Here is a 16,577-nt window from a genome sequence, read left to right on the forward strand (position 1 = left end):
AAAGGCTGAAGGCTTTAGCCTCTGAAAGACCTACACCCAAAATTATTTTTTTCTGTAACACCTTTCAGTTTGTCACAGGTCAATCTCTGTAACAGATTTTGGGCACTTACTTGTAGATCATATGGTGTATGTACTGTTAACATTTACACTGATGAATTCTACAGATAAAATATGTATAAACACACATATGCCAGCAGCTTGCATGTACTTGTGGGAAAACATAGTATAGTCTACCACCTTTACAAAATCTCTTAATTCAAAGTTTTGGCTGAGGTTATGTATTTCTAGGGTGCCATGTCAAATTCTTGAAGAGAGCATTTAATATGTCATTTATAAGGAGGATGAAGGGAACAGGCAAGAGACTTTGAGAGATTTTACAAAACATGTGGGTGGGTGGGAGGACGAGTCCCAAACTATGCAAATCCACAGTCTGACTCATGTTGTGTTTTTTGGAGAATCATACCAGACAACCAATACTTTCACAGCCACACACGAGAAATTGAGCTCATAAGATTTCAACTTTAGATCACCAGCAGTTGTTTGCAGAGGGCTGGGCTTCAAAAGAAGAGTGACAAAGAACTTAAATAGAAACCAGAGCTCAAAAATCTTCATCTTCTCACCCTGTTGCACGGGTGGCCCTTTGGCATCTGTAATCCTATTCTTACTGAAGAAAATGGAAAGACTTTCATTTCTGTATCTGTACAGCCCCTGGATGACCATAAAGCCTATCAGAACTCAAAAATCACTGAGCCTTTCTCACAGTTGTTGCTTGGCTTCATTTCAGATGTCCTGCTGGACATTTATAAACTGATGCATAGATATCCTCTACATTTTGAACTTTTTTAAACTTCATTAGCTCATTATCTGTGTGAGACCAGCTGATAGCACCCGTTTTGCTTAAAGGGTCATGGAGAGAAGAGAGAACATGCATTAACAGGGCCATGGGCCACAGTTTATAGGGAATCTGCTCCAGACAGGGCAACTTGGGACTGATAGCAAATAGCTCCTCCTCATGCTTCACAGTAAGCAACAAGACTGCCCTATGTTTACTTACTACATAATGGACAAAATGCTCTGGTTACATAAGCTAGTGAGATTTCACTGATTTTAATGAAGTTAAAACAAGTATATTAATATAAAGGCCTCTGTTTAGGAACTCAGTTTTCTGAGTCTCATTTCTTCCTTGCAATAGAACATTTTTATGCAAGCAGACAATTCTTCTCCAGTTAAGTAACAAATTTCTGTCAAACCTCAAGAACACATTGTACTTTCATGCTTTCATAGTATCCATCTCTTTAAATCCAAATTTGGTTTGTAGCTATAAAATGTTGATTAGGACTATGTAATTTATTTAATACTAAAGCTTTCAGTGGTTATAAGCAATGATCAGACCTTGGCTAAAACAAATCTCTGGTTTCACTATTGACTATGCAGCCAAGCTGTTCTTCGCCTGCCAACTCATGGAGTGCTGGCTTGAACACCACATCCAGCAATCCTCTTCTAGTCCAGTGACTACTTTTATTCATGTCTAAGGGCCAACATAAATTCTCAGTCAAAATTTCCAGCCGTCACAATAAGCACATTATTAAATGCTGTTTAAAATAGCATGCCAGTTTATCACAATTAAAACACAAATCATTTAATCAGGACAGCACAGTAAAATCAAAGCACAACCTGTGCTTTACGCAGTTAACAGAACATTTGTGTGAGATCTCGTGATCAAGTGAAGCACCAGTTCACCATACATGGGCACAATAAAACCTGTCAACTCTGGATTGTTACTGACTGCTCAAGCTCCATCTCATTTCATAGACTCATAGAAAGTTAGGGGTTGAAAGGGACTTTGCAAGATCAGTCCAACGCCCCCCTACCAAAACAGGGTCACCTACAGCAGGTCACAGAGGAACGTGTCCAGGTGGGCTTTGAATGTCTCCAGGGAAGGAGACTCCACAACCTCCCTGGGCAGCCTGTGCCAGTGCCCTCTCACCCTCACAGTGAAAAAATTCTTCCTAATATTTACATGGAACTGCCTATGCTCTAGTTTATAACCACTGCCCCTCATCCTATTACCAGTCACCCCTGAGAAAAGCTTTACTCTGTCCTCCTGGCACTCACGCTGTAAATATTTATAAACATTAATGAGGTCACCCCTCATTCTCCTCTTCTTGAAGCTGAAGAGCCCCAGCTCCCTCAGCCTTTCCTCATAAGGGAGATGTTCCACTCCCTAAATCATATTGGTCGCTCTGCACTGGTCTCTTTCAAGCAGTTCCCTGTCTGTCTTGAACTGAAGGGGACAGAACTGGACTCAATATTCCAGATGTGGCCTTACCAGGGCAGAGTAGATGGGGAGGAGAACCTGTCTCCACCTACTAGCCACCCCACTTCTAATGCACCCCAGGATGCCATTGGGTGCATTACCCACAAGGGCACATTGCTGGCTCATGGTCATCCTTCCATCCACCAGCACCCCCAGGTCCCTTTCACCTATACTGCTCTCCAACAGCTCAGTCCCCAACCTATACTGGTTCCTGGAGTTGTTCTTTCCCAGATCTAAGACTTTACACTTGGCCTTATTGTAATTCATTAAATTTTTCCCTGCTCAACTTTCCAGCCTGTCCAGGTCCCTCTGAATGGCAGCACGGCCTTCTGAGGTATCAGCCACTCCACCCAGCTTTGTGTCATCAGCAAACTTGCTGACAGTACACTCTATTCCCTCATCCAGGTCATCAATAAATATATTGAATAGTACAGGTCCCAGTACTGACCCTTGGGGGACTCCACTAGAAACAGACTTCCAACTGGACTCCATCCCATTGACTGCAGCTCCCTGGCTTCTGTCCTTTAACCAGCTCCTGATCCACCTCACTACCCGATCATCCAGGCCACACTTCTTCAGTTTAGCTGCAAGGATGCTGTGGGAGACAGTGTCAAATACCTTACTGAAATCAAGATAACCTATGTCCACTGTTCCACCATCATTCCATACAGCTGGTTTCATCCTCATAGAAGGCCATCAGGTTGGTCAGACATGACTTCCCCTTTGTAAAGCCATGCTGACTGCTTCTGATAAGCCTCTTGTCTTTGGTGCACCCGGGGACAGCATCAAGAATGAGTTGTTCCATCACCTTTCCAGGGATGGAGGTGAGGCTGACTGGTCTGTAGTCACCTGGGTCCTCTTTCTTGCCTTTCTTGAAGACTGGAGTAACATTTGCTTTCCTCCAGTCCTCAGGCACCTCTCCTGCTCCCAACAACTTACCAAAGATGATGGAGAGAGGCCTAGCAATGACATCTGCCAGTTCCCTCAGCACCCCATCAGGACCCATGGATTTATGGATGTCCAGCCTCATTAACTGATCCTTAACCCAGCCCTCATCAATCAAGGCAAACTCATCCTTTACCCTGACTTCCAGCAGCCGTAGGGGCCTGGTGCTCCTGAGGATCCTCCAGCTGTATGCACAGAGGCAATGAAGGTGTTCAACAATTCCACCTCCTTTGTATTCTCTGTCACCAGGGCACCCACCTCATTCAGCTGTGGGTCTACATAGCCTCTAGGGTTAGTTTTATCTGCTAAGCATTTGAAGAAGCCCTTCCTGTTGTCTTTAACCTCTCTTGCAAGGCTTAATTCCAAAGAGGCTTTCAAGTGTTTTCAAGTGTTTACAGTAAGAAAAAAGCAAGTTTCGTATTCACATCTGAAAACATTCTTCCAGGATCTTTTTTACAGTTTGAGACCTACAGGAGCCCATGACTTAATAAGCTGTATGTACCTCTTCAGCAATTTCTCCTCCCACATGAATTTTTACCTCAGACTAACCATGCTTATATCAAGGTCTAAACATGCACTTCACAGAAAGTATTTGATGTATGCAAGAAAAATACATGCTGAAAATAAATCTCAAAATAGTGTCTTTTATTTCAGCTTGCTCAGAAGTTAGCCAAAGCTTAACCTAGAAGTGAGACAATAATATAAGATTCAGTTTTATTCTACAACTAATAAATGCACTTTTAGTAAGAACCCTCTACTCAAGAATTGAAGATATTTCTAGGCATCACTACAATACACAGTAAAAGAACCATGCAAGGTTAAATTGCATGAGAGCTTTCTTGAATTTTAGGGTAATTTTTAACAACCTGCTACAGCAAAGAAAATAATTATCCTTTAAATAAGAAAAATAAATTTCACACTTACATAGATTTACTGTGAAAAAAGATGTCTGACAGCGCTCTTAGTCGGATAATCTCCTATCTTTACCACTTCTTGCTTAAAGTGACTGAGAAAACTTAATACAACTAATACTTTATGCTGAAACATGGAATTAAGATGTAAAAGTGAGAAACTACAAGGTTCCCATGAGAAATGAAAATGTAAAGTATGTGTTAAGCAACCCTGGGGAAAAAAGGAGGTGAGGGGGAAGAGAGAAATCCAGAATGCATGCTGACATTTCTATTTACTGCTTTTTTAGGATTGGTGTTAGAAGGATCCTAATTAAAACATTAGGGTCCAGAAAATGTGTTATTATTATTTCTATTTCTATTCATCAGTCAAAGAAAAAAAAATATATCCACCTTTACGGGAGTCTGTGGGTGTGGTAGGTTTTGGTTTGGGTTTTTTTGTTTGTTTGGGTTTTCTGCAGGGGGGATATGTTTTAGGGCTTGGTTTGTTTTTTAGGTTTTAAGGTACAGCACAATTAGCACATTTCAAGTGTAAGGCAGGACTAACTAGACACAGACACCACAAATACACATTACATATAAATTTACATATAAATTCTCACCCACGTATGTGCATTTAAAGCACACACTTTAAAACCTAAGAGTATTACTTGGGAACATCATCACTGGCCCAGGTGAAGTGACTCTGCTCCCCACAAACAAGGCTCAGATTTTTCTATTGCTTTCTCTTAGCATGAAACACCCACAGCCCTGTCAAATGTTTTAAAAATAGCCTGAAAAGGGGCATCCCATACCAAAGATATTGGCAGACCAGAATTGGCAGATCCCAAAAAGTAGAATTGTACCACTTCAGACGCAGGTCCAACTGAAAATGCTGGCATGCTGACTGTAACATGAACCATCTTCTCTGTCCTGGGGTCACTGCACAAGTTCTAGAAACATTTATTTAGGTATTTTATCATGCCAATTCACAAATTATGTCCCTGGCATGTCCACCTTTCTTTGTAGCGGCATCATAAAAGCTGAATTTACTTGACATCCTCTGTACAATGTATTATCCTGTGACATTTTATTTGACCACTCTACAGAAAAGATAGTACTGCAATACACTAAATGGCCACAGGGATAGTCTTATTTTTTCCAGGAACACAGCCAAGTGGTTCTTCTATAGAGTTTTTTTCTTTGTCAATCATGCAAAACTTGCACATAGCTGAGTGCTATTATTTTCATTTTTTAATAAACTTAATCCATAGGTTATTTAATTAATATTATTGGTCTGCTTCAAATCACGCTAGCAAGTTGATTTATCAGCTTTCTTCAAGAAAGTAGGCATAAATCAATCCTTTTTCTCAACAATCTTTTTTCTCAACAACATAAATTCAACATTCACTTCCCCCAGAGAAACAAAGGTGACTTTATGCTCTATTTTCTGCAATGCAGATCAAAACCTTTGAAGTTTGGAAAAAAACCCCTAAAAAAAACAACACTTAAACCCTAAAATGGACACAAAACTTAATGACTCCTCAAAACACTGGGGGACAGAAACTCATCCCACAACCAACTCTATCTTGATTTGAAATTTTAAAAACGTTAAGATTTTTTTTTCCCTCCAGGATTCCTCCTCCCATCTGCACACCTCACAAACCTATGAACAAGCAGGATAACAATAACACCAGATTCTACCACACTCCTCTTATCCACTGCCACTTGGGCTGAGTCTACATTATGCGTTCCTGCTGCAAATGCACTTGGTTGGAGTACAACGTGTTGGCTGATACATGGCTGGAAGAATTGTATGATTTCAGCTTATGGCAGGAAGTGTGTTTTTGACAGTGAACCTTATTTAGGAAGGGAAGAAGATGGTCTAAAGCACACTGCAATAAGCTATATTTGCTAACCACTTATTTTGCCAATGAATTTCTTCTGGTGCAGATATGCTTCAAAGCATGTTGTCTAAAGACATGATTTCTGAAAAAAGTCCCCTTATTCAAAAATATCCTGCCTTGAAATAATAAAGAGATTACAAACAAAACAAAGATGGAGTATAAAAATAATTTCTTGCAGCAATCTGCAATTATTATGTCAGCTTATGACATATAATGAGTCAGCTGTAATGGTTTTAGTGAGCAATTGAAAGCTCTCCCCTAGAAGTCTTATTAAATGTCACAGATTCCGAAGTAATAATGATTTCCTGACAAACACTGTCAAGTTATGTAAGCTATATCTGGGGGAAAGGAGGATTATTTGTTGGGGTTTTTTCAGTCCGGCCTTTTCCCCAGAAATAGCAAGGTCATACCTTTTAAACTACTCTGCTTCCTTACAGCAATGCTACTTTGAACTTGTCAAGCAGGAATGCAGGATGAACAATGTATCAGATTATAACTCTCGGTTGTAAATTAAATACAGCCCCTTTGAATTCCTATTAATAGTTATTAAAAGTTGTCTTAGGATTATTTTAATTTTTTAAAGTGTATGAACAAACAGTTTTTAATTAACATCTAGCTAGTAATGCTTACCTGAAGTCTAAAATCAGGATTTTAAGAATCATTTTACTTGTGTTCACTCAGCATAAAGCTTCATTCAAAATGCTGTTAGTGAAAACTTGTTTGTTCACAATTTATTTTTTTAAATGCAACAGGTCCTCACAGTCTAGACTTAGATGCTAAGTTATAATTGCAGGGACTGAAAATGCAGATAAACAGAAAAATGTCCTAAGACTCATCACCAGAGGTTATTAACACAGAGCAGAAATTACTACCTGTTTAAATACTTAGCTTATTAAACAAACACTACATGCAAATTCCTGAAGCATGCATTGATTCTTCGCAGCAAGTTGCATAAAGTTCACTAATTTTTATTACCTCAGCACTGACTAAAGCATTAAGGGACAGGACAAATCATCCCCTTGAATGTTACCTTAAATTGCCCACAGACTACCATTAAATTGTCCACAGACTACAATTTACCATCCCATATTCACATGCTGCACAGAACAAGTTCAAAACTAAAGACATGGAGTAAAAAAAAGCCAATGACCCTGGTGTTTTGACAAACCCTACAGTGCTTCAAGATGCTACTAGCTTATTTACAGCAAAGTTGGCAGAAGGGAAAGCACAGCTCTCAGATGAACCAGTCCACAAGTCTTGTCTTTTAGCCCAAGGAGTGAATGAACAAGGTGAGGATAAAAGGCTATTTTCAAACTTGCCTACAGCTAAAAGTAGCTACCACTTTAAGATAACTGCATCTGTAAGAAAAATGTTTGTCCTGCACAAACCAATTCTGTGCACTCTAGTTTGATTTCCAACAAGCCAAATATCTCTCTCATCTCCTTTCACAAAGAGAAAACCAGGGAAGACACCTGAAAATTAAAAGAAAATACACTAGTGAATATGTTCCTCTGAGTTCCTGGCAACGTCCAGCAGTAGGGTAAGGATAGGCAGTCAATGGTAATAACACCTAAAACCAGCACAGCAAGATTTACAAGAGCGTTCACCTCTCCAAGCCTTCACTCTGTTTTAAATATGTGGGTTTCTGGTTACTTTCTGGTTACCTTTCTTCACTTCCTCCTTCAGATGAAGTGAAAAGGGAGTAGAAGGAATTAACATTTTGAGTTGTTCAATAAGACAACACCTTTACAATTTTAGCATCCAGCAACATGGAAATATCCTAGCATTGGACTGGAAACCACCATTACATGAACTATACATGACAAAAACGCAAATAAACCTTGCAAAGTTTTGTGAAAGAACTTTTCAAAATAAACAAGCTGTCAATCAGATTGTAACAAAACAACCCCCAAAAACCAGAGTTAATATTCCATACTTTTATAGTAAGTGAATTGTGTGTGATCTTGTTCTCAGAAGCCACAGCAGTCTTCAAAGGACCAAGAGACAAACCCCAAACACCTTCTACTTTGGAGACAAAGGGAGTTATAGTTCTGGGGAAGAAGATGGCAAAGATGTTTTGATGTCATGCTAGCCTCTTTCAGGATGAAGTGCTGCTTCATGTGCTACTGGGGTTTGAATCATGCAATATAATTCTAGCCTAGGTAATCTTTTCTGATTTGTAGCCTCCCATTCATATGGGTTGAGGTCACTCCTCAGTCCTGGTGCTAGGTTCATCTGGCTACCAGTGACACTGGTGCTCCATTTTAGATTGTCCAAGAGTTACCTACAGCTAAAGAGCCAAGACAGGTGACTCCTGTTGCAGGACAAACTGTGCAATACTACTGCAATCTTTTATGCTAGCTTCATTAACTTTAAGTTACCAAAAATAAATAATTTTGGTGTGTTTAATATCCGAGCTGTTAGCAGAACTTAGTGATTTATTTGCAACCAATAACATCTTCTGATCAACAGAGCCTCTCTAGGTGAGGAAAGATTAAATCACCTTACAAACTTGTGTGCCAACACCACAGCTGTCTGCAGATTCTGTATCAGGTTAATACTTGCATGTAAGTCACCTATAAAACCTCAAAATTAACCCCCAACTGCACAGGCCAGACTATATAGCAAACAATTAGCTGAGTGCACTATTCTACTGCCTGTGAAATATGTTTTCATCAGCAGAGGAGCAGCAGAAAGATTTTGAGCCAGAAGCAATCTGCTCAGGGGAGAGGTGGCATCAAGCAAGAGATTCAGTGAGGCAAAGCCGTCAGTTATTTGCATTATTTTTGGACTTTACAAAGATGCCATTTTATATAATATTAGCTTGCATACAAAAAAAACCCCGAATAAACAAAAAAACTTCAATGACTGGGTAAATTTACAAAGAAATTCTGAATTTTTTACTTTTTCAAAATGTTTTTTCCCTCAAATTCAATATAATGTAACTGCAAGTAGAACTGTCCATTTCCTTTACCCATATTGTTGTATAACATCTACCTCTCAGCAAGAAATCCTAATAGTTCCCATGAATATTCTGTTACAATGAACAGATGTAGGGCCTGTGCTACTATTATTTTGTACTTGACATGCTCAGGCACAAGTTTTCAACTTTCAAAGAAACAAAAGAAGTAGGTCCATAAAGAAATAAAGTATATATATTCCCTGCAAAGGTTTTGCATTAAAAGAATAAGAGAAAAAGTCTGATGGGGGAGGCATATGCATTAAATCTGAAGATCTTCCCCAACATGTAAGCACTTCATCCAAAAATCAACTTCAGCTGTCATAAAAAGTGTTGTAGCTCTTTGTATGCTAATATCATTCACTAACTGAAAACATTTACAACACGAAAGTTTTAGAAGAGTTTAACAATTCAAGTAATTCTATAGAATGACTTGATTTAAAACATGTTCTGAAAAGTAAGCGATTAGTCAGCACTTCTGGGAGGCACTTAAAATTTCCTGTGTGGTGAACAATACATTTAGAAGTGAGAAAAGCCAGTTCATTTTGACAGTGCTTCTTATGAAGAAAGCTGATCAAGTGTCTAAATGGTAATTTTTGGGGAACTGTAACGATGATAAGTCTTTTCCCTGAGTACAAAAGTTTAAAAAATAACAAGAAAGCAGCAGCACAAATATATAATTCTGCCTTTTCAAACAGTACTTGCTCAAGAATGTGAAGAGATACACCCTTTTTTTCCTATCTTGAGTGCTGAAGCAGAAAAACCTCTTTTCCACTTGCTCAACTTCATGAGCAGTTCTTAAACCTGGTGCTGTATTGCACTCAGTGGTATGCTACCTAGTCTTCCCCAAGCAAAAAAGTCAAGATTTAAATGTCAGGGTACGTGCTATTCTCAGTTGCTCATTTTGTTAAGAGGGTCTCATGCTTAACACAGATCAGGAATAAACAGTTTCAGAAAGGATAACTAGGACCTGGAAGCCTTGTTGAAACTGCATGGAAAGCCTCCAGCTCATTTCAAAACAAAGCTGAACAAGCACCCTCTTCCCTTTCTCTTCACCTGAAGTCCCTTCTTGTCTCTCCTGAGACACACATAACTATTTCATTGAACATCAAGACAACTAAAATAGAAAAAAAGTATAATAAGTTGCAGCATATGAATATGGAAAATGAGAAGCTCAAACCTCAAGGCCAGGAAGAGGAGGCTAAACACTTCTGAGGGCTTCCTAGACAAAAATACCAGAGTAAAAATTAGACATAGCTGCTGTGTCTCAGTTACCAACTAAGAAATATTTTCCACTAGTAAATGTATTGCATTTCTCATTATTGCTAACAGATACAGGAGCCAGGTCTATCTTCTACTGCAGTATTTCAGTTATCCATATAACATCACACACAATTAACAGATGTTTTGGCAGTGTCAGCAAAGGCTCCCTAAGCCAGTTACTCTTCCATCACCACTACTGTTGCTGTAACATGCTCTGGAAGAGTCCAGTCCTATTCCTTCCAACTATCTCAACAGTGCTGCAAAGAGACCCTCAGAGAGGGTGCTGACCCTGCTGACCCTGCTGAGTGTCCTACAACAGGCTGGTTGTTAAAAAAAAAGTGTTGGTGAAGCACTTATTTTTAATACGTGGGACACTACCAATAAAATGCATTATTTAATGCTACATATGTACTAGTTTATATGGTACCTAACATTTAGTTTCAAAATATGCATGGTCATGTTTTCAGTAAAATACATATAATTAACACATACACGAGCACAGAACACAGAAGCAGCTTGGTACTCACATCAACTTGATTGTGAAATACTTGATGTATCCTACTTTAGATCAATTACATTTGCAAAACTGTAATGAAAAAATGAACTTGTGGCTAATGATGACCTTAGTGTAAATTTTGTTGCTAAATCATTTCATGAATTGCAAGAGTTTACATAAATGTATCTGGAATAACCATCAACTGAGCATAGTAGGAGATGGATCAGACTGCAGGAAAATTAGAGGGGTTTTGCTTTTCCAAGCCTCAAATTTTATTAAGTGTTCTGAGATCCTTTTATGGCTTTTTCCTACCACTGTCTGCCAGGTAAAAGTGTGAAACCAAAACACACTTACAGGGCTAAAAAAATTTTAAATGTTAGGGAAAGAAGCATGCATACAAGAACAATTTTGGGATTTTTATTTATATCCCAGTGCTTATGCCACTCTTCCACCTATGTTTAGAGGTTTGGAGAAAGTTCTGAAATACAGCCAGTTTTATTAAAAGCTAAGAGGTTCTGTCTCATAAAATTACATTAGAGAATTGTAATTTTGCAGTTTCTGCAAGGCAAAGTAAATATTTCACTGATTTACTTCCTAAAACACACCCTTCAACTTAGAAAGTGACCTCTGCAAAGATGTAGAAGAAAATATTATTCAATTAAGGCTGGTGGAGGGTTTTCTTTGTTTTGGTTGGGGTTTTTTTGTTTGTTTAGGAAAGGAGGGGGTTGGTGCTTGGGCTTTTTGTTTGACTTGTTTCTTTCTAAATCGAGGTATAATGAAGTATGGACTCCTACTGCTTTAACAGACCATCAGCATGGAAAAACTTATGAATCCACTTTACCTTTTATCTATTTCATTTTCTTCTTTTAGTTTTCTCTTTGTGTAAAGTATTATGAAAGAGTGCAAAAGTACAGAGTCATCTAGTTTTGATAGCGTATTACTGAAGGTATTTGGAAAATATAAACAGTCCTAAAAAAGACCAACTAGCTTGACAACAGTGCTAAGGAGTATCTCGGTCTCTCTGGCTAGAAGCCAAATAAAAATATTTTGACTGTGTTTTTCCTCCCTTTTCTCCCACAGTTTTGGAATGTTAGGTGGAATGGGCATTACCACTACATCTTTTCTTACATTCTTAAATGGTTTTAGTATCTCATAAAACTTACACTATCACTAGAGCCACTTTATAAGCTGTAAAGAGATAGGAAAAGCATAAATCCATCCTTTTGCTATTTCCAAAGCTGGGAATATAAGCAATGCGAAAGAAACATCTTTCCTGTTTATATTTTTCCAAAGGCCTATTGAAACTGTGGAATAAAATATTCAAGATACAGTATTTCAATAAAGCTCAGCAAAGAAGTCATGCTTTACAAAGAAACCTCCTCCTTTTGGAGGAAAAGATCCAAACTCACAAGTTCAACAAACTATAACGTAAAAAGGCCGCACACAGCTAAAACAGCCCTCATCTTTCCTAAGACACAATGCATTGATTTCTCCCTCCAAGAAGCTGACTGAAAAAAATACATGAAGTGGAAGTAAAAGATACTCCTTTTCTTGCTTGTTTAGGAAACAAAAGATAGTTTAAATAAGAACTAGTCTACCGATTAAAAAAAAAACAACTATCAAAAGATTACACGGCATCAAGGATTTTCCATCAGCCTTTCACTTCAGGAGACCAGTCAGTTTATCACAGATTACTACCTACAGGGTAACCTCAAGCTAGCTATTTACATAACATCACCCAAACCACCTCTGAATTTAGCATTTCTGACAACACAGCTTTGTCCAAGACCAGAACAAAAAGATTTTACTGTAAGTCACGTCCAGGAACTGAAATGAGAGCTAAGAAGAATCAGACCTGTTCTAGAATGGCCAAACCAAAACACAAGACTTTTTAAAACAAAAGTTCCCCAAAGGATGGGGAGAGGAACTCTTATATATATTTTCTGCACTAAAGCATGTCTTAAATTGTTATTACTACAATATATTGATTCTCTCATTTCTTCTGCTGTTTTGATAAAGCATAAATATCAACAACAAAGCTTGAAAAAAAATCCACCACTTGACACTAAAGAGAGATACAAGCCAGTCCACAGACAGCTGATGGCCCTCCAAGAAGATTATATTGGATTTTACATTGCAACTTCTCCATTTCTTTTCATCTTCTCCAGTACTTCCAAAATAAGTTTCTAGTACTTTTTAAAAATTTCTGATGATGCAAATTGTTTTCAAATCACATTAATAGAAAAGAAGGAAACAATGCAAAATAGCACAGGATAACTTTGGTAACTGTAGAATCGATTATTTAAAATCATTGAACAAACAAGAATTTTAACATTTTTAATTATTTTCTTTTAAACAAAACTTACCCTCTTGCAGGATCTAAGGCGATTGCCCTGGGCTGATCCAATTCTTGCCAAAACAAAACTTTTCTCAGCGATCCATCTAAATTAGAAACTTCAATTCGATTTGTTTCAGAATCCGTCCAGTATAACTTCTCTCCCAGCCAGTCACATGCCAGCCCGTCAGGTGACAGAAGTCCAGAAATGACCACATTTTGTACACTCCCAGATTTGTTGAATTCTGTTCGTTTAATGGCTTCTTCACTTACATCACTCCAGTATATCAACCCCTTTACAAACAGGAAGTCCACTGCTGCTGCATCCTCCAAGCCACCCACAATCACCGTCGCGTTCTCCTTCCCGTTGGCAGCGTCCACCAGTCGCAGATCCCGCCGGTTGGCGTACAGCAAGAGTGGGGCAGCTTTAAATGGCAGAAATAAGGGGTGGGGAGACAGACAGATGTGTTAACACCACTTATCATAGAATCATAGAATCCTAGGGGTTGGAAGGGACCTCGAAAGATCATCTAGTCCAACCCCCCCTGCCAGAGCAGGGCCCCCTAGAGTACATCGCCTAGGAACGTGTCCAGGCGGGTTTTGAATGTCTCCAGTGAAGGAGACTCCACAACCCCCCTGGGCAGCCTGTTCCAGGGCTCCGTCACCCTTACAGTAAAAAAATTTTTTCGGATATTCAACTTGAACCTCCTATGCTCCAATTTGCACCCATTATCCCTTGTCCTATCACTGGTCACCACTGAGAAAAGCCTAACTCCATCTCCCTGACACTCACCCCTTACATATTTATAAACATTGACGAGGTCACCCCTCAGTCTCCTTTTCTCCAAACTAAAGAGACCCAGCTCCCTCAGCCTTTCCTCATAAGGGAGATGTTCCACTCCCTTAATCATCTTAGTAGCTCTGCACTGGACTCTTTCAAGCACTTCCCTGTCCTTCTTGAACTGAGGGCCCCAGAACTGGACACAATACTCCAGGTGCGGCCTCACCAATGCAGAATAGAGGGGGAGGAGAACCTCTCAAGTATATATCAAGTATAACTCACACCATGATGGCGTATCAGGCCATAAATACTAATTTAAGAGTTTGGTTTTTTTAAATTAAAAAAAAAGGTGAGGGGACATTATGAAGTTTGACTAAAAAGCACCAACTCAAAGCCTTTCAACAGTGCTACAACTCAAGATGATAACTTTGTAATGGGCGGCTCATTATTCTGGGCTGTGCATTATCAAAATAAGATTAAAGAAGAAAGGAGAGAACAAAGAAAATGAAGGTTTGAAGTGCTCAAATGACACTGTTCTATAGAGAAGGATGCATAAATAAGAACGTGAAAGACAAACGTAAAGCAGCTCTCTAAGCACTCAGTGTTAGCTCACCTGAGCAAAGATTCCTTTCTTTTTTTTGTTACAGTTTAGCAATACACACCTCTCTGCTATAAAAACACAATTCATGTCAGAGTATCAAAACCACCTGAAAAATCTTCAAAATCATATTTCAGATATTTTACATATAATACATGCAAATACAATATCCTTTGCACAGCATGAGATGAATGCTGTTTTAGGGTGTTGATGCTGGCATGAGGAGCTAGATAGAAAAATAAACCTACAGGACTAACAACACTCAGTTCTTTCAAGCTCAGTTCTATCACTCCTAAATAATTGTGTAACATGAAGTCCTTATTATATATGCTTTCTTTACTTACTCTATTGGTTTGCACAGTCTGTATATTCTTCATATACAACACACCCAAGATGACTAATGAAAAGCAGTAACCATGAAAACAGTTTCTCAAATGTAATATGGCTGCTTAATTGTCCTTAGCCACAAGCTATATATAACATCAGGAAAATCCCTGCCTTATTTAATAGAAGGCTAAAAAAAGAATAAAATTGTATAAAGTAGACAAGCACATACTTTTAAACCCACTATCAGAAAATACCTCTACCTTTCCCTGTACTAACTTGGGCACTCCAGCAATGGAGCTGTACAGCAGCATTCAGATACATACTATGACTGGCATACTAAATGCTCCTCTACCTGTCACCACACAAATTTAAGAAAAATCTTGCAGATTTATTCATATGTATCCTAACCAAAAGGCTTATGTTTATAGAACCAAAGATGTTTGTGGTTGGATAACACCAAGGACCACCACATTACCAGAAAAGATCCAGTTCCTTATATGAGGAACTCACCCTGAAATTAGAAAGGCTAACACACACTTCAGAAAATTCAAAAACTAGTTCCCAAGATCTGATTAATCCCCTCATTGCCACAAAACTGCTTCTCAAAGACACTGCCACTTGCATATTGGGAGAAGCTGAAGGAACTTTCTTAATCCAAATAAACAGGTTCTGCTATGTATGCTTGGAAGCTTTTTACTTGCTTCCTTAAAACCCAAAGGAAAAAAACCAAAACCAAAACAAAAATCCATCAAAAAAACCCCACAAACAAAAATCAACAAAAAACCCACAAGAAAAACAAAACAATTGTTTAGACTTTCATTCTATTTTTAGAAAATTAAATATAAATCGATTTATGACAAATTTTTGATAGACAGTTATAAAATTGGGGAAATAAGTTTTGTTGGTTTTTAGTAATGCTAAATTTCTATTCCCCTCTCCAGAAATTATGCTTTCATTGGGAAGTAAAACATTCAGTTTAGAGATTAGATTTCTATGGAGAAGGGGTAGCCTTTGTTAAATTAGAAAGCAGTATCCTCTCATTAAGTAGGTTTATTACATTACTTTGCTATCTCCTTTCCTGCCTTGCATAATTTTCCACCTTCTAAAGATTTAAAACTCCAGTACAGTTTCTTGAGGTGCAGGCTGCTTATAATCACGGAATTTTCCAGAAAAAAAGCATCCAATAAACTGAAAGTGGTAAAAATTACATTTGCAATAAAGCCCTCTACTTTTTAAAACCTGCAACTGTAACCTGAAAAATCAGCTAACAGCCAGCTCAGTGCCAGTGTCAGAGCACCACAGGAAAGTGTGCAGCCAACTGGCAGAGATCTCTCTAATAAGACAGGACACCCAGCATTTCAGAAAAGGTAAATCCATGCAGAAATGAGTACAGGTTCAATTATTCCGTGCAACACAAAGCAAGAGTACCCACGCACACAGCATGCTCTGATTTGGAACACCAGGAATGCCAAGTGTTACCAAGGAAGCCTGAAGGCACTGCTGAGCCTGACACAACCACACTGCGTAGGTGATTCACTCCTTGCTGCAGCTCAGGTCTGGTTGAGGAAGGACTGGAGAAACCATCCTTTATCATGAATGATACAAGCTATTCGAATGAAGGCTCAGAAGCAAACCAGCAACACTTAGGACTTTTAGTTTCATGGAGATTGATTCAAAGCCCCAACTTGTAACACGTTCCACAGGGCTGGCAGATGAGGATATTAAGCTTTCCAATTTGTTGCGACATTTGGGAATGAAGCAT

At 38.7% G+C, this 16,577-nt stretch overlaps 1 protein-coding gene across 1 annotated transcript in view; it reads right to left on the bottom strand.

The window, feature by feature from the left end:
* The window catches only part of LRP6 (LDL receptor related protein 6), a 128,400-nt gene that overhangs the window by 98,609 nt on the left and 13,214 nt on the right, over positions 1 to 16,577 (bottom strand). Inside the window, exon 2 of the mRNA XM_071733346.1 lies at positions 13,141 to 13,534. Within this exon, the coding sequence (XP_071589447.1) occupies positions 13,141 to 13,534 (394 nt within the window). The remainder of the gene's footprint in view (positions 1 to 13,140; positions 13,535 to 16,577) is intronic.

This window comes from Heliangelus exortis, chromosome 1, assembly GCF_036169615.1.
Source record: "Heliangelus exortis chromosome 1, bHelExo1.hap1, whole genome shotgun sequence".
In the NCBI taxonomy this organism is placed as follows: Eukaryota; Metazoa; Chordata; class Aves; order Apodiformes; family Trochilidae; genus Heliangelus; species Heliangelus exortis.